At 38.7% G+C, this 27,943-nt stretch overlaps 1 protein-coding gene across 2 annotated transcripts; it reads left to right on the top strand.

Moving 5' to 3' along the window:
• Positions 1–598: 598 nt before the first annotated feature.
• Positions 599–27,751, top strand: washc5 (WASH complex subunit 5). Of its 2 annotated transcripts, none has more exons than XM_062063490.1 (29): positions 599–761; positions 1,797–2,007; positions 2,140–2,285; positions 3,949–4,033; positions 4,233–4,333; positions 4,435–4,627; positions 4,712–4,864; positions 4,965–5,078; positions 8,361–8,532; positions 10,038–10,165; positions 10,578–10,707; positions 10,824–10,936; positions 11,203–11,369; positions 16,311–16,386; positions 16,588–16,698; positions 16,881–17,021; positions 20,465–20,545; positions 20,634–20,735; positions 20,798–20,977; positions 21,057–21,181; positions 21,260–21,422; positions 24,948–25,050; positions 25,130–25,209; positions 25,305–25,408; positions 25,576–25,705; positions 25,771–25,867; positions 26,970–27,123; positions 27,270–27,357; positions 27,487–27,751. In XM_062063490.1, exons 2-29 carry the CDS (start codon positions 1,822–1,824, stop codon positions 27,541–27,543), a joined length of 3,480 nt encoding a protein of 1,159 aa, XP_061919474.1. In that variant the 5' UTR covers positions 599–761; positions 1,797–1,821; the 3' UTR covers positions 27,544–27,751. The 2 variants fall into 2 exon arrangements, with proteins under 2 accessions (XP_061919474.1, XP_061919472.1); XM_062063488.1 differs by lacking the exon at positions 599–761 and adding an exon at positions 943–1,127.
• Positions 27,752–27,943: the final 192 nt, after the last annotated feature.

Consider the following 27,943-nt stretch of genomic DNA (forward strand, 5'->3'; position numbering starts at 1 on the left):
GAAAATAGCTAGCTAGGCTATAGACTATATAGTATATACCGCATGTTATTTTTGTACAACAACAACTTCAGCTGTAGCACGTTATAAGGTACAAATTCAACAAGTACAACATTAGCACGGACGTATAGCCAAGTCGTGGTTAAGAAGGTGGATTTTTGTTCCTTATATTTACCAGAAACGAAGTGATCCGAACACACGACCCGGGACTTTGGGGGACTCCAGTGAGAACCGTCCTCGTTTTCCCAGTGTAAAGCTGCGAGCCATTTGTCTCGTCTCTGTGGGCTTTTATCACGCTTTGGCAGAACAAAATACAACCTTTGTTTGTTAGCACAATAAAAAACAACACAGTTTTTCGGCATTTTGGAGGCAGAATGACGGGTTTAACCAGCGTAGGTCGACAGGTTAAAGAGTAATGGCAACGGTTTGTTTTCAACGCCAGTCTGGTTGCTATGGCTCGAAGAACCCGTATGTAGCTCAGTTGCCCGGATGTCGGCCCTCACCCACAACCTCTGTGTTAAAGCGTTTGGACATCGAATAGATTCTCCCCCTCTCGGCCACCGTATCAAATTATTATGTTACCTCAATGCGCATGCGCAATTTGGTGCACAGCGTATGAATGATTGACAGTTTATATTCTAAATTTAACACACGTGACCTTTGTGATTAATTTAATTTGAAATATTATCATAACTTAATTCACGCAAGCAAAATACTGTCAGTAAGTGATATCAGGGAGCAAGAAATAAGCAAGCGAGGACACAGTGAGTGAATCTCTTTCGCCATCTAACGGATCTACCGGTGAATTTCCAATAGAACCCGCTTAAATAGAGTTGAACCTCTAACCCACCGAATATCAATAGGTTTCAGCATGTATAATTTGTCCACAATACATGTTGTAATAATTGGACATTTACCAAATATCAACATTTCTCGTGAAAACGACACCCCACATTTGTTTGTTCGTTTCCTGCGCGCTGTGTGTGATGAATCAAACGCACCCAGCGGCGGAGTCACGTGGTTGGTCATGAGGAAGTAAACAGTGAAGAAAAAATATCGAAGGGACAAGTTCTAATTAAACATTACGACGTTATATGTCAATTTGTATTGAACCACGAACACATACAAAGGTACGTGGTCTACGATTAGTTTGCGTCTGTGTTTGTATTTGCAGCATTAAACGGCAATGAGAATAAGAGTATGAACATACAGTATGTGCTAACATTAGCATGACAATGAAGGACTAGCTATGCTACGACTATGTTACATTTACTTTACATACTTGTGTTTAGGGAACGAGTTTAGATAAGCACAGGGTTGCATGTAATTAAAGCTTGCTAGAAAAATTATGACAAATAATGTGTTGAATTCATACATTCGATACCCCTGTCTACAGTACCACCATAGAGGGAAATCGTCATATTTGTAGTTACATGTAATACACACTACTCAGCAATGTGTATTGTTAAAAAGTTAAAGTTAAAGTACCAATGAATGTCACACACACACTAGGTGTGGTGAAATTATTCTCTGCATTTGACCCATCACCCTTGATCACCCCCTGGGAGGTGAGGGGAGCAGTGAGCAGCAGCGGTGGCCGCCCCCGGGAATCATTTTTGGTGATTTAACCCCCAATTCAAACACTGCTGAGTGTCAAGCAGGGAGGTAATGTGTCCCATTTTTACAGTCTTTGGTATGACTCGGGTTTGAACTCACAACATACCAATCTCAGGGCGGACACTCTATCCTTGCTAGGTGATTTAGTACTGCATTCAAATATCCTGTCTACCTGTCCACAGGTGTGGCTCCTCCTCTTCAGCCACTATGGTGGACTTCTTGGCAGAGAACAACTTGTGCGGCCAGGCAATCCTCAGGATAGTCTCCAGGGGAAATGCCATCATTGCTGAGCTCCTGCGTCTCTCAGATTTCATTCCTGCAGTTTTCAGGCTCAAAGACAAGACTGAGCAGCTGAAATATGGAGACATTATTTGTGACTTCAGCTACTTTAAAGTATGTATAGCCTCTTGAGTGGGCCTATTTGGTTTATCAGAAACATATTTGACTACAGTACAGTAATTGCCAAGGATTGTGTTAATTACCTGTTGTTCTTTTTTCACATGCAAACTAATCATCCTTCCCCAGGGCCCGGAGTATTATGAGGGGAAGCTCGAGGCCAAACCCGAACTTCAGGACCTGGATGAAGAGTTTAGAGAGAACAATATTGAGATTCTTTCGAGATTCTACCTAGCTTTTGAAAGCGTACATAAATACATAGTGGATCTAAACAGGTAAAATTGCACTTAGTCGTTAGATTTTACAGCTTTTTCTAAATCATGATTGTGAAATGTGTTTTGCAGTTTACAATTTATTGTACGTTTACAATTACAGTTTATTCTGCGTTATAGACGATGTACGATGGCGAAGGCAAGCAGCTAATGTCCCTCCACAGCCCGAGTCACTAATCCTAACCTCCAATGCGGCAGATATACTATGTTTCTTAAAAGTATTGTTATCACTGGAGAACGAGGAATAGCTAAACATGCTACACTGCACATGGTAGAAAGATACAATATGTCATGCTAACGGCTAAGCTAGAGCTCTTGAATGTAAACAAGGAGGGCAGGAGGGAATCAATACATATAGTGACAGTAAAGATACTAATTATCTGGAAATAGTCGATAATACAGTGATTAGATCGACATTTTATACTATCACAAAAACTGTTTTGGTCGTTTTTGTTATTGTTTACTCAATCAGGAAATACGTTCCATGGCACGGGAGAGCTTTAAGGGCAAAAACCAAATGATTTAAATCAGGGATATGCCGATCGATCGGCCACCAAACAGTATTGGCCCATTTTCACAATCGCTATTGCCGAACAATGCATTTTAATGCCTATCACAAAACACCCATCCCCTCTGGCTGACACTGTAATTATTTTTGGTCCCCCGGCCCACCAGTAGCTAGCAGCTAATTATGTGTCTCCATACACAGTGTGGAGCCGCTCACTTCTTTGTATCTTAAGTATAATTATCAAGTACCATGATCACTGCAGGATAAGGCTGAACATATTACACTCATATAAATGAAATAATTAACTGGTTTAAATATTGTGTTGATATTGTTAAACTGTCGATGGCATTCACCATAAATACATTTAAAATGTACAGTTAATGGTATTGGTATCAGCCGATCTCAATTATGGAATCGGCAGCATAAAACCCTGATCGGAACATCCCTAATTTAAATCAGAGGCAACAGTAGTTTTTGCTGAAGTTATTTTGAACTTTTTAATTTATTTTGATCAAAATAAAAGGGCATAAGGAAATAATAATAACGAAAATATAAAAATATGTATTTATATTGTTACATCTCCATCTTGTGTTTTTGTCTGATTATAGTTGTGATCAAAATGTAATTATTCAATGATGTATCAGCATTTAAGTATCAGCATTGGTATGACCAATACCCAAATTTGTAGTACAGTATCACCCAAAACTAATGTAAAGTATCAAACAACAGAAGAATAAGTGTTTATTACATTTTAACAGAAGTGTAGTAAGAACCATGTTACATCAGAGTAAGTAGTAAGTAACCACATATTAACAGTAAATTAGCAAATAGATTAATATTTGTTTTGATAAAATAATACAACTGGAACTTACACAATATGATACAAAATACTCCAGCAGCCAAATTAAGAGCCTTTTTAACCTGTTTTGAAATATTTTAATTATAATTTATATGCCAAATAATATATTGTGATATGTATTGTCATCGCAGGAGGCTTCAATATATATTGCGATACATATTTTAGGCCATATCGCCAATCTTTATTGTGCAGATAATGGAGTAGTTTCAAATTAAATGGCCTAAATGTCACTCCTGATTGGTCTCTTGTAAATCCCCAAACTCCACAATGTCTACATCCATCACTCATCTTCTCTCCAGATACTTGGATGACCTACATGAAGGTGTTTATATTCAGCAAACTCTTGAGACTGTGCTTCTAAACGAGGATGGAAAACAACTACTGGTTAGTGAACAATACATTTATAGTCTTTGTAAAGTTACAGCAACAATGACTTGATGACTTACACTATTTTTATAGCTGAGTTTACATTGCAAAATCTAATAAACTCTTTTCAGCCTAAATTTCCATAGCTAGCTTAAGAACTATTGGGAAAGACTCTGAAGAAGAGAATTTGATGCATAGCATTGTTTCCCCTACTCAGTGTGAGGCTCTCTACTTGTATGGCGTGATGTTGCTGGTTATCGACCAAAAAATTGAAGGAGAGGTTCGGGAGAGAATGCTTGTTTCCTATTATCGATACAGGTAGGTTCTTATCTCACGCACTCCCACAGGCAATACACTAAATCATGAGCTCCATGACCCAAAAATGCACTTTAATCCTCCACATGTATTTTTTTCTTCAGTGCTGCAAGGTCTTCAGCAGACTCCAACATGGATGACATCTGCAAACTCCTACGCAGCACCGGTTTCTCCAGCCAGCCCGGTGCCAAGCGACCGGCCAACTACCCAGAGAGCTACTTTCAGAGGGTTCCCATCAGTGACACCTTTATTAGCATGGTCATCGGAAGACTGCGCTCTGATGATCTATACAACCAAGTCAGAAACATGGAAGTGTTAGTGATTGGAGATATTTGAGGTTGGTCTGTTCTAAAGTCGTTCTCTCTTTTTTCACCTCTAAAGGTGTCTGCCTACCCTCTACCAGAACATCGTAGTACAGCGCTGGCTAACCAGGCCGCCATGCTGTATGTTTGCCTTTACTTCAGCCCATCCATACTTCAAACCCAGCAGGCCAAAATGCGTGAGATAGTGGACAAGTATTTCCCTGACAACTGGGTAGGACTCTGGAGCAATTATATAAGACATGATCTGCACAGTAAAAAGAAGTGAAACATCATAATCATTTATTGACACTAATCCCTAATCTACATTCCAGGTTATCAGTATATACATGGGGATCACAGTGAATCTGGTGGAGGCCTGGGAACCTTACAAAGCTGCAAAAATTGCTCTTAACTACACTTTGGAATCTGCTAACATCAAAGAGCAGGTACAACAACACCAACGATGTTCTTCACATATTCAATTATATTTATGCACTGGCAAATTCAATTATATATTGTCATAAAGATGGTTCATCCGTTCAAATTCAGCTGTAGGGGAGAACTGGATTGGTTGTAACATTATCACTGGAGGCTGAGGCTAAACATGTTACACACTGAGAACAAGCCAGGAGCAGGCACGCTAATCGCTAAACTAGCTGCTAACCTCGCTAGAAACAATAGAAGAAATTAGTGCTTAGTAAACTTTAAGAAGTGCAGATGGAACCGTGTTACAGCACACACTAAGCAGCTATTAATATGTAATGAACCAGTAGATTAACTAGTCTAGAGAGAGGATACTATAACATCAACTGTTGGTGTGTCAGCATTCTCACAGTCAGTACACGACACATAAAAGGACGGCGTATCGATCCATATATTGGTGGTGTCGATACCAAGAGTGATATCAGTATATGATTGACATTAGATTGCTTAGATCAGTGTTTTTCAACCTTTTTTGACACAAAGCACATTTTTTTCATTAAAAATTCTGGAGGCACACCACCAGCAGAAAACGTTAAAAAATGAAACTCCACCAGGTCGTCGTGCCTTATTTTGAGTTTTTTGGCGTTTTCCTGTGTGTAGTGCTTTAGTTCTTGTCTTGCGCTGTTATTTTGGTGGCCCTCCCTGTTTTGTTTGTGTTTTCCTGTAGCAGTTTCATGTCTTCCTTTGAGCGCTATTCCGCGCACTTGCTTTGTGTTGTGCAAGCAAGGCTACTTACGTTGTTGTTATCCTTCTTTGTGTGGACATTGTTGATTGTCATGTCATGTGCGGATGTACTTTGTGGACGCCGTAAGTTTTTGCTGTCGTGCAGCATTCTGTTTCTGTTTACTTTGTAGCCAGTTCAGTTATACTTTCGTTTTGCATAGCCGTTGCCTTTTCCTTTCCCTTTCCCTTTTGTTCATTTTTGGTTTACTTTTTACCTGCACACTGCCTCCCTTTGTGGTCCTGTTGGGATCACAGCAAACCACCCTCGTCTCACCGGACACATTCCGACTTTTACAAAGCAATTAACTACCTGCTGCCACCTACTGACATGGAGTATTACGTGGTTACCCTGCCAAGTTTTACACAGCACAGACACTAAGCAACGGCACATTATTTGGAGATTATAATTATTGATTTGCGACTTGTCCAGGGTGTACCCCACCTTCCGCCCGAATGTAGCTGAGATAGGCTCAAGCAACCCCCACAACCCCGAAAGGGGAAAATGGATGGATGGATGGAATCATTGATTTGCAAAAAATATTTTTTGGACCAATTAGGTGAAGTTGCATAATTTCCCACAGCACACCAGACAATATCTCATGGCACAGTGTGCCGCGGCACAGTAGTTGAAAAACACTGGCTTAGATATACAGTTTTATTTAAAAAAAAAAAAAAAAAGTTTTTTTTTTTGTTAATGTTTACAGATTCAGGGAATAATTCACTGGCCACAGGAGGACTTTGAGACTAAAAACCAAATGATATAAAAGAGTAATAGATGGTAGTTTTTGCTTTTGTTTAGTTATCGTGTACTATTAACTTTGTTTTGCTGAAAAAATTGTATGTAACAAAACAGAATAAATAATTGGTTTAACTATTGTGTTGATGTTGTTAAACTGTCAATAGCATTGATCAAAAATAATGTAAAAAAAGTTTTGCAATTAATACATGTGATCAGTGTTGGTATTGGCCGATTTCACTTATAGATGATCGGTATCGGAATCGACAGCATAAAACCCTGATCAGAACATCCCTATATCTGACACATAGTGACAACCATCCCTGTGAATGGGGTGGTTGTCACTATGTTATTTTAAGAGGAATTTTTAAAAATGGCAAATGCAGAACTAAATTTGAAAGTTTATTTGCATCATCAAGTTGACAAATACATAACTCAATGAATCTTAACACAACAAAATAAGCAAGAAACAAGAACAGGAAGGACATTTTAACCCCGGAGAATGTGACAACCAACCCCAACTGTTTTTTTGTTAGGCTCAAGGCTAATAATCGTGCAGCAACTAGTTAGCTCGCTAATAACTAGGGCTGTGAATCTTTGGGTGTCCCACGATTCGATTCAATATCGATTCTTGGGGTCACGATTCGATTCAAAATCGATTTTTTTTCAATTCAACACGATTCTCGATTCAAAAACGTTTTTTTTTCCCGATTCAAAAGGATTCTCTATTCATTCAATACATAGGATTTCAGCAGGATCTACCCCAGTCTGCTGACATGCAAGCAGAGTAGTAGATTTTTGTAAAAAGCTTTTATAATTGTAAAGGACAATGTTTTATCAACTGATTGCAATAATGTAAATTTGTTTTAACTATTAAATGAACCAAAATATGACTTATTTTATCTTTGTGAAAATATTGGACACAGTGTGTTGTCAAGCTTATGAGATGCGATGCAAGTGTAAGCCACTGTGACACTATTGTTAATTTATTTTAATTTTTATAAATGTCTAATGATAATGTCAATGAGGGATTTTTAATCACTGCTATGTTGAAATTGTAACTAATATTGATACTGTTGTTGATAATATTCATTTTTGTTTCACTACTTTTGTTTTGTTCTGCCGTGTTTGTGTCTCCTCTCAATTGCTCTGTTTATTGCAGTTCTGAGTGTTGCTGGGTCGGGTTTGGTTTTGGAATTTGATTGCATTGTTATGGTATTGCTGTGTATTGTTTTGTTGGATTGATTAATTTAAAAAAAAAAAATAATAATAATAAAAAAAATAAAAAAAAAAGATTAAAAAAAATATATATATATTTTTAAAATGTTTATTATTTTTTAATTATTATTATTATTATTATTTTTTAAAAATGAGAATCGATTCTGAATCGCACAACGTGAGAATCGCGTTCCCACACCCCTACTAATAACTATACGTTCCCTTTACATTTTTTAAAAGTAACATTATACAAAAGACTAAAACAAAAAATACTGAAGAGCTGAGTATTTATAACTTCCCATGAAAAACACAAAAAGGTCCTCTTACATCAAGCTCAGCCAGCTTGCCAAAGAAGACCATGTCTGCCAGCTTTGATCCCAATTCCCTACATTTCAACACCATAAATTGAGGGACATCGCCCTCTGGGGGCAAACTTGATTAGCGTGACAACCAACCTCGTTCTCCCCAATGTGTGAATACAGGTAGGGAAGTATGTTGTCATCGACGAATGTCACTGGGCTTTCTAACATCTAGTTGAACTGAACTGTAATGACTGACATGTGTTTAGGCGAGCCGTTATGCCACAAGCATGGAGAGTCTGCGGCCTCAGGTGCAGCAGTTGCTGAAGGAAGGTTTCCTTCGGGAGGAGATCATTTTAGACAACATTCCCAAACTGTTAAACTGTCTAAGGAACTGCAACGTTGCTATTCGCTGGCTAATGCTGCACTCTGCAGAGTCAGGTAAGAAACTCCCTTTTACCTTCCGACCTTTGGCCAACATCCAAGATATTCCAAGATTGCTTAAAAATGGATACTCATATGGCGTTTTTGAAAAATAATTTGATATTGTATTGTTTAGAGGGGTGTCAAAATATTGCGATTCACTAATTTAGCGCGTTGGGGTTTTTAATCTAACGTTACTGTCTCTGTATGTGAGTTATCTCGCCCTCTACTTGTGCCTGACTGAGCAACACTACCGCTATGGGGTACAAAAAAATGTAGCCACTACGAAAAAGAGGTCTCACACTTGTCACTAGACTTGGCTAGTGTTGTTAGCTACTTTAAATAATGGGGACAGGATGAATCATATCTAATACATTTTGAAAAATGTTCACAAAAAATTAAATACATGCCAGAATTGTGTTTATGGTTTGTATAAGTTTTAATTTTGGCATAGACAAGACAATGTTGTTGCTTTTTAGTGCAACACGCATCCATCTACTACTTGAGTTATGGAGAAACGGCATCATTTCCGGGTGTGTGGTGACTTCATTCTATTATAAGACAGCAATATAGTGATATTTTACTTGTACAATGATGTGTGCATTGTATATAAAATTAGAACACAGTTATATGGAAGAGGATATTGTTGTAATCGCCCACTCGTGTCATATGTCATATTTGTTAAATGTGTTCTCCTAAACCACTATTGGTAACATATGCTAGCGATGTGATTCATGTCTCTTTTATTTATTTTATATTATCTGAAGCAGAGGACAATCAACCAGTTCTACATCCAATACTTTTTGCTAAGAAAAGTGTTCTTCCTGTTTTTGATGTGTTAACATCAGCTTTTTATATTGGTCTGATGTTTTATTTTAGTAGATAAAACAGACTGCATCTGTTCAAATCTATTAAAACAACAATTGACTTTATAAAGCTACTTTATTTTGTTACATATCTATCTTTATCATAATGTAATACATTTATATGAAACTACCTCAAGTTGAGGGTTTTTCTCTGTATTTTTAGGTGAGAATAAAAATACATTAATTATATTGATTAATTACAGATCCCAATTAATTAATCACACATTTTTTAATCCCTTGAAAGCACTAGAAAAATATCTCAAATTGAGGGCTTTTCTCTGCATTTTTATGTGAGATTAAAACAGCGAATAATTAAAATAATTAATTACAGATTCAAATTACTTGACCACTCGTTTTGTAATAGCTTGACAGCACTAGAAAGTACCTCAAATTGAGGGCTTTTCTCTGCGTTTTATTGAGGCAAGATTAAAAAGTGGATTAATTAGATTAATTATATATGCAAATGAATTAATCACTAATATTTTTAATCGCTTGACAGCACTAGAAAATACTTCACATTGAAGGCTTTTCTCTAAATTTTTTAGGTGAGATTAAATAAAGATAGTCATTAGAGAAATTAAATCCAAATCCAAATGAATTAACTGCTCATTTTTGTTAATCTCTTGACAACACTAATTCTTGGTCAATGTCTTACAGCCTATGACCCGAACAACAAGAGACTGCGCCAAATCAAAGACCAAGTGACCAATGACTCCAAGTACAATCCTAAGATCCTCTTTCAGCTCCTGCTCGACACAGCCCAGCTGGAGTTCATGCTGAAAGAGGTGAGAGTTTATCATAAGTCACAAAGCAAAAATGATGTGCGAGTGGCTTAGGGTTGAGAATAAAATGAATGCCAGCCAAGTCCATTTTCATTGGGTTGCCACTTGTCAGAATAAAGCACTGTGACTGTAATTACGCATTACTTGTATAAATGGCTTTTTAATTATTAATGTATCTCTTGTTATGTCAGTCCTCATGCATCTTTTCAGCGAGCGATGTCAGAAAAATGTCGGATCGATCGCCGCAAGCTGCTTTGTGGTGCCCCCTCTGTTGTTTATTAACACACTGCGGGGGCAGCATATGGCCAGACATTCAGTCATTAGGAGAGGACACAAATTGAATCTTCTCATTATCATCATCTCATCTGACTAATCCTTCCTCATCCACTCCACATCTGTGTGGCCCCTCCTCCAGATGTTCAAGCAGATGCTGTCAGAGAAACAAATCAAATGGGAGAGCTACAAGAAGGAGGGATCAGAGAGAATGACTGAGCTGGCCGAAGTCTTCTCAGGTGTTAAACCGCTGACAAGAGTGGAGAAAAACGGTGAGTTCTGTAGTCAGGATTGCAACGCATGTTTGGCTTAGATTTAAACATGGACGCTTGACATTTCTCGCACACCTCCTTTGTATACACCATTAGACTGTATGTCACCCTCACAGAAAACCTCCAAGCCTGGTTCAGAGAAATCTCAAAACAGATTGAATCTTTAAATTATGAGGACTCAACAGCTGCTGGGAGGAAGACGGTCCAGCTCATACAGGCTCTTGTCGAGGTGAGCAAGTTCAGCCTTAACATTAAGTAGAATAATTCAACAATGTTTTTCTTTGAGTTTCTTTGCCATATTCTGTTTGATTATTGGAATAGTAAATGTATCTATACAGTACTCAATAACTTTCTAGTGAAGCAAAGTTCTTACTAATGTTGATGTAACAAAATCATCTTTATGCTTCTCAGGGCTATTATTATGTTTTCATGGACAAATTACTCACATAAGCCTATATATATATATATATCTTATGTTCTTCGTTTGGTCTTTAGGTTCAGGAGTTTCATCAGTTAGAGTCGAACCTGCAGGTCTGTCAGTTCCTGGCAGACACAAGAAAATTCCTGCACCAAATGATTCGCACAATCAACATTAAGGAAGAGGTCCTCATCACGATGCAGATAGTCGGAGATTTGTCTTATGCCTGGCAGATCATAGACAGGTAGGCACGCTCTGGTAATTGTATTGTATTCTTTTATATATTGGATTTAAAGTTGTTTGTCAGCACTGCAGTGCATAATTGTATGTATAAAATATGCAATTTTTGGGTTTTTATAGAATAAATGCAGAATCTACTGTTACTACAGCGAGACAGTATTTTGGAATACAGTCCCTTGTTCATAGCCGTAAATTGGTTTCGGACGTGACTGCAATAAACACATTTTTGCTAAGCATAAAAAAACCTGTTTCACACCTTCTAAATACTTATTTTTAACATTATGAGAGCCTTCTAGAGATGAAATAACAACATTCAGTAAGATTCACACTCTTTTAATCCAATAGTAATGCTTCCTGAGGCTGGGCCAGTCAGTGGACGGTATACCGGTACTATTAAATTACCGCAGTACTAATGAATTGAAAACAGCACTATACTGCCTTTGAAAAATACCGGTACATTTTTTCATCCACATGTTGCCCTGCTGCGGTGACATACAGAGCCAAGGAGCAAGTTGAGTGCGTCAACGGGCACACACTCACAGAGCGCACAAGGAGAAACGCCGTGGGGGGGAAAAATGGCAAATAAAGTCAATTCTACTGGTTAATAAACAGGGTGCGTGAAGCGCAATATGGAGGTATTTGAGCTTCAAAACTATCGATCAAGGTGACGCTTTAAACACGTATGCGTCACGCTGCAAGCACTGCTTTAAAACATGCCTCGCCAAAGGTGGCATGATTAAATTATTAACATTTTTGCGTTAAACTTAGGTTTTTGTGGAATTTCGCCTATCGTTCACAATCATTATGAGAGTCACTTTCTACTAGGGGTGTGGGAAAAAATCGATTCAAATTCAAATCGCCATTCTCACGTTGTTCGATTCAGTATCGATTCTCATTTTTCAAAAATCTTTTTTTTTTTTTTTTTTTTAATTTTTAAATTTTTACAATTTTTTTAGTAATCAATCCAACAAAACAATACACAGCAATACCATAACAATGCAATCCAATTCCAAAACCAAACCAGGCCCAGCAACACTCAGAACAGCAATAAACAGAGCAATTGAGAGGAGACACAAACACGACACAGAACAATCCAATAGTGAAACAAAAATGAATTTCATCAACAACAGTATCAATATTAGTAACAATTTCAACATAGCTGTGATTAAAAATCCCTCATTGACATTATCATTACACATTTATATACAAAAATTAAATAAAAATGAACAATAGTGTCACAGTGGCTTACACTTACATCGCATCTCATAAGCTTGATAACACACTGTCCAATATTTTCACAAAAATAAAATAAGTCATATTTTTGGTTCATTTAATAGTTGAAACAAATTTACATTATTGCAACCAGTTGATAAGACATTGTCCTTTACAATTATAAAAGCTTTTTACAAAAATCTACTACTCTGCTTGCATGTCAGCAGATTGGGGTAGAATTGTTTTGAATCGGAAAAATATCGTTTTTGAATCGAGAATCGCGTTGAATCGAAAAAAAAAAATCGATTTGTAATCGAATCGTGACCCCAAGAATCGATATTGAATCGAATCGTGGGACACCCAAAGATTCGCAGCCCTTTTTTCTACTATATAAAAATCGTCTCGTTCTCGGTGGTTAGCAATGCAGCTAATGGGAGCAATCTACCTCTAAATCATTTATTTACGAATCACTTAATTTGAGTTCCGTAACCCTTATAATAACCAAGCTGTGGCAACATTGTAAGAGAGAACACTGAGGAACTCTTTTTCTATCTTTATCTTCTCAACTGTCTATGTGATGTCAAGGCTTGGTTAGCCCAGAATTTTTTAATAATGAATGAGGGAAAAACGGAAATTTCAGTTTTTGGTCCGGCCCTCACTGACTTGGGACCATTGCAAAATTATGTGCGTCCCAAAGTCACCAGCCTTGGCGTCACTATAGACAGCGATTTTAAATTTCACAAACAAGTCAATGGCGTTTTAAAATCGTGTTTTTATCATCTTCGTCTTTTAGCAAAGGTAAAACCATTTTTATCTTTTAACCTTTTTGAACAAGTCGTGCATGCTTTTATTTCAAGTCGCCTGGACTACTGCAATGCACTTTATGCTGGCATTAGCCAAAAAGCTCTCTCCCGGTTGCAGTTAGTCCAGAACGTGGCAGCACGACTTTTAACAGGGGCCAGGAAACGTGAGCATATAACCCCAATTCTTCGGAGTTTGCACTGGCTCCCTGTTCATTTTAGAATTGATTTTAAATCCTTGCTGTTTGTTTTTAAAGCTTTACATGGACTGGCACCTCAGTATATCTCGGACCTCATCCAAATTTACACTCCTGCGCGCGCTCTGAGGTCCGAGAGCCAGCTCCAGCTCGTGGTGCCCAGGACGAGACTTAAAACCAGGGGAGACAGGGCCTTCTCTGTGGTCGGCCCTAAACTCTGGAACACTCTGCCCCTCCATGTTCAAACTGCTTCCACAGTGGAGTGTTTTAAGTCTCGTCTTAAGACCCACTTTTATTCTTTGGCTTTTAACACTACGTGAGTTGTGTGGTCTTCTGTCCTCTGTTGTCCTGTGTGTTTTTTTTAATAAATTTTTATGTCTATTTTACTGTTTTAATTGGTTTTACCCTTTAAAAATCGCTTTTAATCATATTTATTTTTTATATTGTCTCTGTATTGGTTTTCTATTCATTTATTCTTTGTTTTTATTCAGTCATTGGTGTAGCATAATATTGTTTTTAATATTGTTTTTAATATTGTTTTTAACATGGCTGTGCAGCACTTTGGAAACATTCTTGTTGTGTAAATGTGCTATATAAATAAAGTGGATTGGATTGGATTGGATTAGTGTAATAACACATCGCCATACTACGATGTGTTATTACATGGTGGATCGCGACATCCTGGGGCACGCTCGGGAGGAATTCTCATATCGTCTTGATGTTGTCCGTGCTGCCGGTAGTGGCCATATTGGGCACTTGTAAAGAATGAAATAAATACTGGAAGTTATGTACAACACATGTGTTCAAGCTAAGTTTTCTATTGATTTTCATTTTTGAAATATCGAGTGATAATTTTGCCGTATTATTTTTGAATCACCCATGTATATACTTGCAGTGTGTATATAAAATGTTGCCGGAGGGTTTTGAAGTTGTTTTAGAGAGCTTTGAAGGTTACAACGGTGACTCCCATGAGCCGCATCTTTCAAGCGTTTTGTTATCATCTTTAAAAAGACGTGTGTTCTTGTCTTTCAAAATGATTGTGAAAGATAGGCAAAATTCCAAAAAAAGTGCAGTTCCCCTTTAAAAAAATTATCCAGACCTGCACAATGAGTTTGAAGGTTATGTAGTTAACTAGCTCCCCTGCTGTGCACATATATATACGTAGACGCGCACACAAGCTGCTAGGCTTGATGCCAAATAAAAAGACTCCAAATCGGCCACGTTGCGCAAACTAATAGAAGTGAAATTACGGAATTTTGTTTACAAATTGCTACAATTTGTGTTTTATCTTTAACAATGTGTGTTTTACCTGCTACATGTCTTATCTGTGTACTTTGAATTATTTTTAGTATTCACTAATTATTTTATTCATCCTAAAGCACACACCAAGAGTGGTAAACATAAATCATACATCATTTAATACAATGTCAATAAAGCTTTTTATTCTATTCTAGTCTAACCTAATCCTAGATTATGGAAGGCTATATGTAATATATCAAACTGTAAATTGTTCTTTGAGTGCAACAAGAAAAACCCAGTGCGTTTAATGCCTTTTATTTATTTTTTTAATCTTCCAAAATTGTTCTTTGAATGCAATTAACAGCCATATGTTTAAAGTATCGTAAGATATTTTTGTTAAAATGAAGCAAAAAATGAAATTTTTTCATGATCCCCTTTATTTTAAAAAGTATTGAAAAGTATCGAAATACATTTTGGTATAGGGACCACCCTAGTGGACACGATACTGAACAGAATGCTCTGATTGGTTTGGTCTCATCTAGTGACCATCACTACTCTAATGTTGGTGTTTTTAGTTCATTTAGCCATGTTTATGCTTGAAAAGGCTTAATTTAGGCAAAACATGTTGTAGAATATACTTTACAAAAATGTTTTAAAAATCGCAACGTGGTGAAGCCGCAATATTTGAAGCGCGACGTGGCGAGGGATGACTGTATACATACATCGGATATTATTTAGTTTTGTTTTAAACCACTTTGGTATGTGTATTAGAAAGCATAAGAACAACTGCCGTGGCTTGGTTGGTAGAGCGGCCGTACCAGCAGCCTGAGGGCTCCTGGTTCGATCCCTGGCTTCCACCATCCCAGTCACCTCCGTTGTGACCTTGAGCAAGACACTTCACCCTTGCTCCTGATGGGTTGTGGTTAGGGCATGGCAGCCCCTGCCATCAGTGTGTGAATATAACCCATTTACCATTGTCCTAAAGAGTGGGGCACACCACTTGTTACAACCATACATTTCAAATTTGCTGTTTTTTTTCCTGACTGTTTACATTGTCAACTCCTGCCATTATTTTTCTTGCCGCTGTGATTTTATCAAAGACACTCACAGCGGCAAATTACAACAGATACGACTAAAGACAATTACAAAAAAACAGCAATAAAACACAATTTAGTTCATTATTTACAAATGTATTGTTGGATTGCTGTGTAATATAACCTGTATCATAAATGTATCATGATAGTGTAATACCATGAACTGCAAAGACCCAACATATATTTCATATGCTAAACAGCTCCATAAATAATTGATTGTATTTTCTTTATGACATGATTTATCAGTATGCGAGTAGTGCCAAACCACAGGTGCTTTGTGTATGTGTGTGTTGATTTTCTTTCTCTTCTGTTCAGGTTTTTTATTTGTTATGCAGAGCAGATTTCAGCAATTTCTTTTCCTCTAACACGCTTGTTTCTCCCTCGCTCGCGTTTTACCCTGCAGCTTCACATCCATTATGCAGGAGAGCATCCGGGTAAACTCATCCATGGTCACTAAATTGCGAGCTACCTTTCTGAAGGTGAGTGGTTCCCAGCTTGCATGCATAAGTAGGAGTTACAGTTGACACTTTCTAAACCAACTTGTGTGTGTGTGTGTGTGTGTGTGTGTGTGTGTGTGTGTGTGTGTGTGTGTGTGTGTGTGTGTGTGTGTGTGTGTGTGTGTGTGTGTGTGTGTGTGTGTGTGCACGTGTGTGTGTGTGCGTGCATGTGTTTGTAACCAGTTAGCTTCTGCTTTGGATCTCCCATTGCTGCGCATCAACCAGGCCAACAGTGCTGACCTTCTAAGCGTTTCCCAGTTCTACTCTGGGGAATTGGTGGCCTATGTCAGGAAGGTGCTATATTTTATGATTGCCAGGATAAAAAGCTTACGTTACATTGTTCTTTTTAATTAGTAACTGACAAACATAAGTTTAATATTTTTAAACTTTTTTATTCCAAGCTTCATTACTGCTTCCCTTTACACTAAAGTAGATTGCTGGGCTAGTTTGGTGTTGAGCTGTCTTTTTGTTTGCAGGTACTGCAGATCATCCCGGAGAGCATGTTCACCTCTCTGGCCAAAATCATCAAGCTTCAGATCCATGACATCATCGAGGTGCCCACACGGCTGGACAAGGACAAACTGAAAGACTACTCCCAGCTGGGGGCACGCTATGAAGTAAAGAACCTCATTAGTTTATAACAGCCTCACACATGTCACATCTGCTTTGTAGAATCAAAAGCTGAATTATTCAAAGTGCGGCTTCAAGATGATTATATACAGCATAATCAATATAACTCTCAGACAGTCACACTAGCGCTCTTATGTAAAAGACAAGAAGACACCAAAAAAAAGAAAGAAGTTGAAAAGTTGGCTATATTGAGGCCCTAAGCAGAATTTTATTTTGAGGCCCTCCTCCACCATTACAAAAACAATTTCACACTTTTTTTCATTAATGTGGAATAATCGTTATACTTTTCGAATCAAACTTGAATTTAATTTAATGAATATTTTGTAATAAATCAATTATTGTGAAATAAATTCTTAAATAATATTTTTTTTGTGCGAAATAATAAATGTAACATAATTAAAACATACATTTGCATATCTTCCCGACACATACGGTATCAGACACAATAACCATTAGATGCTATAGCTCAACTGTTTACAAGCACAAGGGATGTTTTGATGAACTGTAGTAAGATAATAAGATAATAAGGGGTGAAGTTCCCGAAGGTTAGTATTACTTTTCTAAATTAAAAAAATAGAAAAACCGTGATTGAAAACTGCATTTTGATAAACTCACAGATTGACTGGCACCAGCTTGCTATCTTAAATGCTAACATAAAAGCAATAAGGGAATAAGCGGTAGAAAATGGATGGATGGATGGATTTTCCTGTTAAGAAAACAACATACCCCAATCTAAACTTCTATAAACACATCGCTGTCTATGCAACTAAAATATTCACTTGTGTATATTGAACCTAGAAGCTGTGCTCTCTTAGAACAGAGTGATCGTTCCAAACTCAGACAAATACGAGACATAGGTGTTTTTACGGTGCGTTCAAAGATTGCTGAACAGAATAGGACGCCACAACGCCTGCCAGAAATAATAAATAATAGATTTTGTTTGTTCCTCAAATTTCATTTAAATAAATCTTAAAGTGCTACAGTACAAACCATCCATCCATCCATTTTCTACCGCTTGTCCCTTTCAGGGTCGTTTGGAATATTTAAAATAATTAAAACTTAGCCATTAAAACATTGATTGATTTTGTTGAAATGGTAAATGATAACACCCGAATAAGTTTTTCAACTTGTTTAAGTCGGGGTCCACGTTAATCAATTCATGGTACAAATATATACTATCAGCATAATACAGTCATCATACAAGTTAATCATCAAAGTATATACATTGAATTATTTACAATCCGGGGGGTGGGATGTGGAGGGGGTTGGGGGGGAGGGGCGGGTAGGTTAGGTTGCTATCAGCCTATTGCAGTCATCATACAAGTTTATCATCTGAGAAATAGACATTGTAACAGTGTAAGTCTCACTTCATAGGATATGTAACAGATACAATTACTAAGACTAAAATACTATCAGTGAAGCATAAGAAACACAAAACATGCAAAATAGTGGGTTTTCCAACAGTGTGTATTTTAGGTATTTAAAAAAATAATGGTGAAAATATTTCAGTGTGTGTAACCCTAACCTTTTGAGCACATTCAACAATACTGCAATGATAACAATAACCATGATAATTCTGGTCCCGATAACAGTGATATGAAATTTTCAGATCGTTACATCCTTACCCAGCACTAACACGTCTCACCGTGGGGGCAGTGGCAACATTGAGGGAACCAATCCATCCAGCCATCTTCTTCGGCTTATTCGAGGTCGGGTCGGGTGGGCAGCAGCCTAAGCAGAGAAGCCCACATTCCTAGCTATCCCCAACCACTTCGTCCAGCTCCTCCTGGGAGATTCAGAGGCGTTTCCCAGGCTAGCCGGAGACATAATCTCCCTAATGTGTCCTGGGTCTTGCCCGTGGCCTCCTACAGGTCAGAGGTGCCCTAAACACCACCCCTCGGAGGCGTCCAGGGGGCATCCTGACCAGATGCTCGAACCACCTCATCTGGCCTCTCTCGATGTGGAGAAGCAGCGACTTTATTCTGAGCCCCTCCCTAATGACAGAGCTTCTCACCCTATCTCTAAGGGAGAGTCCTGCCACCCTTGGAGGAAACTCATTTTAGTTGACTGATACCCATGATCTTGTCCTTTCGGTTATAACCCAAAGCTCATGACCATAAGGGGAGATGGGAACAAAGATCGACCAGTAAACTGAGAGCTCTGCCTTCCGGCTCAGCTCCTTCTTTACCATGACAGGTGGATACAGGGTCTGCAGTAGTTCAGACGCCGAATTGATCCACCTGTTGATCCACCTGTTGATCGTACGATCCACTCTTCTCTCACTCGGGAACAAGACTCCAAGGTACTTGAACTCCTCCACTTGGGGCAAGATCCTCTCCCCAACCCGAAGATGGCACTCCACCCTTTTACAGGCGAGAACCATGGACTCTGACTTGGAGGTGCTGATTCTCATCACAGTGGCTTCACACTTGGCTGCGAACCGATCCAGTGAGAGCTGAAGATCCTGGTCAGATGAAGCCATCAGGACCATATCATCTGCAAAAAGCAGAAAGCTAATTCTACAGCCACCAAACCGGATCACCCAATGGCCTGACTGCGCCTAGAAATTCTGTTCATAAAAGTTATGAACAGAATCGGTGATAAAGGGCAGCCTTGGCATAGTCCAACCCTCACTGGAAACGTGTCCGACTGACTATTGACAATGCTGAAAAAGCTCTGATACCGATCATATAGGGAGGGGGCCGCCACAATCAGGCGGTCTCCACAGGACTTCCTGAGGGACACGGTTGAATGTCCACAAAACCTATGCAGACTGGTTGGGCAAACTCCCATGAACCCTCAAGGACCCTGCCGAGAGTATAGAGCTGGTCCACAGTTCCACGACCAGGACAAAAACTACACTGCTCCTTATGAATTCGAAGTTCGACTATCCGGCGTAGCCCCCTTTTCCATTACACCTGAACAGACCTTACCAGGAAGGCTGAGGGGTGTGATCCCACAATAATTGGAACACACCTTCCGATGCCCTTTCTTAAAGAGAGGAGGCACCACCACCGCTTGCGAATTCAGAGGCACTGCCCCCGATGTCCACGCAATGATGCAGAGTCTTGTCAACCAAGACAGCCCCACAGCATCCAGAGCCTTAAGGAACTCCGGGCGGATCTCATTTCCCCACATTCAGGGAACATTTCCAATACATTCTCATCAGTAACGGAGCAGGAAAGGGCTCGGAATATGAATATGAAAACTATTCTGCCACCCCGATTTTAAATTCATCATCACAAATATTGTGACACAAATTGGCAGACTAATTTAAACACAACTATTGTTATGGATAAACTGAAATCATTTGAGCTTTCCATAATATAAAAAATCTGTCAAGTAGGGAGCATAACTATTTAGAGAGAACACTGCATATGTAGCATTTACTCTAATAACTGTTCACTGTTCTTCTACATCATCCCTACAGGTGGCTAAACTCACCCATGACATCTCCATTTTCACTGAGGGGATCTTGATGATGAAGACCACTTTAGTTGGTATTATCAAGGTGCGTAATTTTTTCTTGTTACATGGTATAAATCACTTCCTCTTTTGACATTGTAAGACAATGAGTTGCCATGAACGTGATGCTTTAGGTGGACCCTAAACAACTTCTGGAGGATGGCATCAGGAAAGAGCTGGTGAAGAGGGTGGCTTATGCTCTGCACAAGGGGTTAATTTTAAACCCCAAGGCTAAGGTAGGGCATTATATCTGTACTATAATACATGCTGTATACATATTCATGTTTCTCTCTCCCAGCCAAGTGAGTTGATGCCCAAGTTAAAAGACATGGCGGCCACCATGGACGGGTTCTACAGATCATTCGAGTACATCCAAGACTATGTCAGTATATACGGTCTTAAAATCTGGCAGGAGGAGGTCTCCCGAATTATCAACTACAATGTAGAGCAGGAGTGCAACAGCTTCCTCAGGACTAAGGTTAGATTCAGCAATCGGAGGTCAACACTTTTTTGCTTTTCATTGTCAGTAAATGATCATTATTTTTTATCTTGATCAGATCCAAGACTGGCAAAGTGTGTACCAATCCACTCACATTCCCATTCCCAAGTTTCCCTCTGTAGACGAGTCTGCCACCTTCATTGGTCGTCTCTGCAGAGAGATTCTACGGATCACAGATCCTAGGTCTGTCTCCTGTTATTACAAAAATAAAATATACTTCCTCTATTGTCCATAGAACCTCTCATGTATTTATTTCTCCAGGGTTACATGTTACATTGATCAAATGAACACCTGGTATGACCTTAAGAGCCACCAGGAAGTGACCAACAACAGACTGTTTTCAGAGATCCAGAGCTCATTGGGTACATTTGGCTTGAACGGACTGGACCGATTGCTCTGCTTCATGATTGTCAGGGAGCTGCAGGTAACGCACCTTCATAACAGTAGTAACTACACATTAAGCTATAGTAAAAATACAGTGGTATCTCAACTTAAGAGTGATTTGAGATAAAAGCGGTCTCTTGGCTAATTGTTACACTTTAAATTGCAAGCAAACATTTTAGTTAGAAGCTTCCATGCCATTAGTTGGCGTAGGAAATGTTACAGTGAACCCCGTAAGATCCACCCAAAAAATCTGGAGCCTCATGTAATAAGAGTTGCGTGGATTTCCTACAAAAAAAATTGTTTATGTTCAATTCCAAAACACTACATACGCAAGTAAAAATTCAAATTAAAGCAATCCAAACTCATTTCTTTTTTAAATCGCAATCAACTTGAAATTGATCCCAGATATTTACGTGGCTTGGCACGCCCAGGCCACGCCCCCTTATAAATACGTGAATCGAATTGGTGAAAGTAGCCACGTGGCTGAGCGCTGCACAGTGTGCCCAATCAGGAGTAATTAGGAGGTGCTTGTTTCTTGTGATTCCAGCGAACTATCATTGTGGGTGGTCTCAGAGAACTGAACACAGGCTGAAATGTTTAAAAAATGGTCGGGTCAGGAAGAAGATGGATGAGCATGGCTAAAACAGATGAGTGGACCGGAAAAAACATAGTGCTGCATCCCTTTGAAAAGATAGTCGCTACAATGATATGTAAAACTTTAGAAGAGGTGGATGACTCTGCTTACCCCCAAAATAAAATTAATTTGTGTAATTTACACAATGTGTTTACACGGATCACAGCCAGATTAGAGTTTGGCTTAAACTGAATCAGAACATTTTAAATTGCACCAAAACTACAATATATTCCCTCAACGACACATACTAAGATAACATCAGTGAGAGAAAAAATAAAATATAATAAACAACTCAAAAAGTATAAATTATAATAATACAAGTAAATATATGGTGCTATATATATACATATAAACGTACATATTGTTTTAAATGTACAGATAGGAAATAAAAGTAACAAACTATGAAGTAAATAAATCAGTAGCTAGGTCAAATAATGATAAATGAAAAAGTAAACAACAGTGTAAATATATATGTATGTACTGTATATGTATAAATATATATATATATATATATATATATATATATATATATATATATATATATATATATATATATATATATACATACATACATACAATAGAACAAAATAAATTGAAAAAAACCTAAAGAGGAGACAAAAGGATTCGAATGGCAATACAACAAAATAAAATAAAATGAGCAATATTACTAGTTGTATAAACAATAACACTAATAATTGTATATTAGACAGGTTCAATCTGAAATGTCGGCATAATATAATAGCTGAAAGGTTATACAAAGAAAGTGGATGAAATGAGTAACTACACAGATGTAAAATTCACAGTCAAGCCTGGAGTTAGCGTTATGTTGACATGGTTAAACGTGACAAGACACGGCCTTCATTAATAAAGGAAAGAATAAGAAAAAAAACAATGACTCGGCATCAGGCAGTCATACATATTGTGAACTCCTATCTGGCTCGGATACTGATTATTAGGGCTGATGCCTCCAGTCTAGCCCCCGGACATGGCTACAGAGAGCTAAGCTAACGCTGTCCGGCCGTGCATTGTAAGGTAAGCCATACCGACAGAGATTACTCATTTGTACAACACTGGCTGCGGTGATTGTGGGACTTGACAAAATCGTGGGCGTCTTTGAGAGATGCGAGCCGCCGTCTCTTTCCATCCTTGGTCATAACCATTAGTTTAACGGTAGTGAAGGGCTGGTTTGAGGCCCAGACTGTAGAGAAACCTCATTACGGCCCGCTGTTCCAGTACTTCAGGGCAGTAGTCTTCGAAAATGTGGATCGGTGAGTCCTTGTACTTGAGTTTGCCTCTGAGTTTCCAAGCTTCCCGCACCACCAGCTCCATCGTCTGGAATCGGTGGAAGCATATCACGACAGCTCTAGGTCTCTCACCGGGGCCTGGCTTTGCTATTAGCGAGGGGTGGGCATGGTCTAGCTCCGGGGCCGACGATAATGTGTGCTCATCTAAAATCTCGACAAGCAGTTAAGAGAAGATTTTTGTTGGGTGTGGACCTTCAATGTTTTCAGGGACGTCGACAATTCTTATGTTGATCTTACAACTTCTGCTCTCCAAGTCTATTAGCTTAGCTTTTAGCATAGCGTTCTCCTCGGCTACGGATGTTAGCTTGGTGTCCGTGACCAGCTTATCCTGGCTGGTCGCGTCGGCATACAACTCTAGTGAAGAGAGGCGCTTTTGGTGATCCAGAAATGGAGTCTGAATACAATCTAGCTTGTTGTCAAGTTTGGAAAAGGCAGAGTTAAACTCAGACGAGAGAGAAGTCGTGTGGTCCACTAGCATTGTTGTTAGCGTACCCATGATGGTGCTTGGAGCCAAGTCCTCCTTCCTTTGCTCCTCCTTCTTAGATCTGTTAGACATTTTCTCATTCAGCGCGAGAAGGTATTAGTATTATTCAATGTTAGCAGCAGTTACTGCTTTCAGTCGAGCTATACAGAATAGTAGGAGTTAAATTAGCGGGAGCATGGAATAGTGTGACTACTCCATCCTGTCGCCGACTGGAAGTCTGGCCTTAATCTTTTCTTACATTGTTGAAATCATATGTTGGCAAAACCCCAATGACCACATATGTGCGTCGCCAAAGTATCCATAGCATACATGAAGCATGACATTGGCTTGAGCCACCGCACATTTCCATGTAAACGTCAGTCTTGAAACGTCTCAACTTTGCAGTGAAAAAAATCATAAACCAGGTTTTTGTGCATAGGCCGCTGTTCTTACATGCTAGCATTAGCTTTTATGGAGAGATAAACACAACTTTGTTTTCCAACCACAGGGAGAAAGAAAGAAGTGAGTGATATTCATTGAATTAAAGAACAAAATTATCAAAAACATGACAGAGTGTGCAACTTGCTAACTTTGCAAAACAGTTGGGAGTGTAGCACTGCTCATCTGTGCCCTACTGAAGCACAATGAGCCAAGGATGTTAAAATAATTTCTAAATGGTGAACATTTATTCATGAAAATATTGAAATGCTGCTCATGGTGTGTTTGATGGAGAAGTAGCTGAAATGAGAACTGTAGAAGTCCACTCTTCAAGGTAAATGCTGTACATTAATATTATATGACTTAATATAAGTGCTGTAGTTGTTTGTACTGCATTCGATTGTATTGTTTTTTATAGAATATTTTTTTGTTTTTGTTTTTTAAAAAGCCTGTTACACATGAAAATTTTGCCGTTTCGGGTGTGGGGACAAGCACCAAATAAATTGATTTCACTGGGCGACATTGATTTGACATGCAAATGTTTTGATTTAAGAGTGCCGTCACAGAACCAATTAAGCTCGTAAATTGAGGTACTACTGTGTTGCGAACAAATTGAATTTGACGCTTTAAATTTTGTTGTACATTGCTTGAATGCTTGTGTGCTGTATGAGGATCCCAATCATCCCAACATGTGTGGACTTTTAAAATGTTCTCCCATCCCTTTAGAATTTCTTGACAGTGATTCAGAAGAGCATTCTGAAGGACAAAGCTGCATTGGAGGTCTTTAAAGCAATGCTGGGCGCTGTCAACCCGGTTCAGGGTATCGTGGGTAGGTAATACAAATGTAAAAAAAAAAAAAAACAGTATATGTTAGGAGGTTCTGTAATAAAACATTTCTCTTCTGGTAGGTAATGCCAGCAAAGTGTATGCCAGTGCACTGGCTAAAACCCAAAAGATCTGGGGGCCATATTTAGAGGCCATCATGAAGGTACTTGCTTCTATGTTTCTAAATGAAACATCTAGATATAATTCTACTATCTTTACAGTTTAGGGAATACACCTAATCCAATGTTGACTATGTAGGTCGGTCAAATGCAAATTCTACGACAACAGATTGCTAATGAGCTGAACTACTCCTGCAAGTTTGACTCCAAACACCTGGCGGCTGCCTTAGAAAACCTGAACAAGTCAGTCCAGTGCTCACACCTCACCCAGCATGTAACAAAATACTAAGTATCACAGCTTGTGCACGTGACTGTGAAGAATCTTTCATCTGGCTTTGTAAATTGTGCATGTTTTGTTCTGTACTTTATGGCTTCTTATTAAATTATGTTTCTCACTGTATATGTGCTAGGTCTCTTCTAGCAGACATTGAAGCCCACTACCAAGACCCATCACTGCCCTACCCGAAAGAAGACAACACCCTTCTGTATGACATCACTGCTCATTTGGAGGCCGCGGGTATTCACAACCCGCTTAATAAGGTTTGGAGATGAATACTCATGATTTTGCCTAAATATTGTTCTGACTATTTAATTGGCTTTCACAGATCTACATTACCACAAAGCGCCTCCCTTACTTCCCCATCATCAACTTTCTGTTCATTATAGCACAGCTGCCGAAGCTTCAGTACAGCAAAAACCAAGGTTAGTTCTCACCCACTTCCCTCATCACAACGTACGTTTTAGTTGTGAGTAAATTTTAAAAGAGTGCAACATTTCACACATGCATCTTTTTCTCTCAAAAATGGCAACATTTGTCCAAAATATCTGTTGAAAAAAATAGCAAAGCATGTTACCTACCGTTGTTTTTACATATGGTAGTTCGGCCTGTCAAAATTAATATTGTGATTAAAATGGTTAATGCTGCTAAACCATCTGCAGCACAGAATGACTCAAAATACCTGTAAAGTCTCTGGCAAGAGATTTTGGGCAGTTATTCCAAGTATTAGTTATCATCATTCATGCACAAATGGGCGGTTGATGTGGTAGTGACAGGCTGCAGAACTAAACAAGTCAATATGGAAGACACTAATAAAAAATTAGAGTATAAAAAAATGATGGAAGAGTATTATGCTCACTCTGTTGGAAGGAGTTTTCCTTTCACAAAGCCTGTGTCATCTTAAAGAAGCCATATTATGGTTTTTTTCTACATTCAAAACACTTCCTTGTGGTTTACATAACATGTAATGGTGCTTTGGTCAAAAATGTTCATAAATAATGTTTTACAGACCATCTTCGACCCGCCTTATTACCGTCTGTTCAGAATGCGCCATCTGGGCTCCTTGAATGGCTGCCATCGTCTTCGAATTTGTCGATTAACCAGAACAACGCTCAATCCAATCAGCTGATGACCTGTTATTACAGTTCCGAATAGATAGACATCTTCAATGTCTTCAAACGAAAGAATCGCCTGGCACACGACTCTCTACTTTACCCAAGAGCCCCTCATGTATCCAGCAGCAAACATTTCTTCAGGACAGGCAGTTCCCTAGGGAACTGAGCTTCTCGCCGTGAAGATCCTGTCAATTTTGTTGAGAGACCAGTTTAGAAATTCCATATTTTATGTTTCGAAAAACAATGCAAAAGAGAGGTTCTTCGAAAGTTAAGACAAGACGAGACGAAACAAAGAGCCAAAGCAGGAGAGATAAGGGAGTGGGAGAGGGAGCGTCCGCCTCTGTTTAGAGCCAGAAGAAGAAGGATATTGGCCAAAAGCACATGCAAATTGAATGTTTTGTACTTTTACCAGGAATGACCTGCAGAAAATCCACTGACCCAGTTGACTGGCCTCCCTTAGTACTCGGTCTTCTCACCCTCCTCAAGCAGTTTCACTCCAGATACACGCAGCAATTCTTGGCCCTAATTGGTCAATTCATCCGCTCTATCATGGAACAGTGCACGAGGTAACCAGGCCGAAAAAAGATACCCAAGTTAACATAATCTGTATTGTTTTATAATGATTTGATTAGCTTTGAATCATAATTGTAAATGAATGCAGTCAATGCCTCTTAATAAGTTGTCATCATTTTCTGTTTCGCCCCAATTATAGCCAGAAGATCCCTGACATGCCCTCTGATGTGGTGGGAGCGCTCATGTTCCTGGAAGACTACATCAAATACACAAAACTGTCCCGCAAGGTATACATTCCAAATGAAAAATGTTTCATTTATGTTGTGAATAAATGCATAGCATTTATATTTTCACAGTAAAGGAGGTCGGTTGTATTGTAATTTGTTCTGTTTCTATTTTTCCTCTGTGTTCAAAAGGTAGCTGAAGCCCACGTGCCCAGTTTCATTTTTGATGAGTTCAGAACTATACTGTGACGACCCGGAAGAAGCAGAAAAAAGGATTTTGTTGCCTTTTATTTTACTTATACATTTCATTTTTGAGCTCATTCATGTCCTAAAGCACATGTACAATTGTATATTGTTAATAGATAGAAAGCTGAAATTGCCTTACAGTCCCTAACATTATGTATTACCACATTTAATACATTAATAAATATCAGGGGTTCCAACCTTTCTGAGTGCACTACCTGGCTAATTTGTGTTATGAACAACTCCTTCACAACATTGTAGAAAGTTCTGGAGAGTTCCATTTGACTTTAATCCAAAATGCAAAAAACAAACTTTTTTCCACACACAATGAATTTTGGAGCATTGTACTTGTCCCTCTCCTCTTCATCCTGTACATACTCCCACTTTTACAAATAATACATCAACA

Source organism: Entelurus aequoreus, linkage group LG11 (genome assembly GCF_033978785.1).
Source record: "Entelurus aequoreus isolate RoL-2023_Sb linkage group LG11, RoL_Eaeq_v1.1, whole genome shotgun sequence".
NCBI classification, from domain to species: domain Eukaryota; kingdom Metazoa; phylum Chordata; class Actinopteri; order Syngnathiformes; family Syngnathidae; genus Entelurus; species Entelurus aequoreus.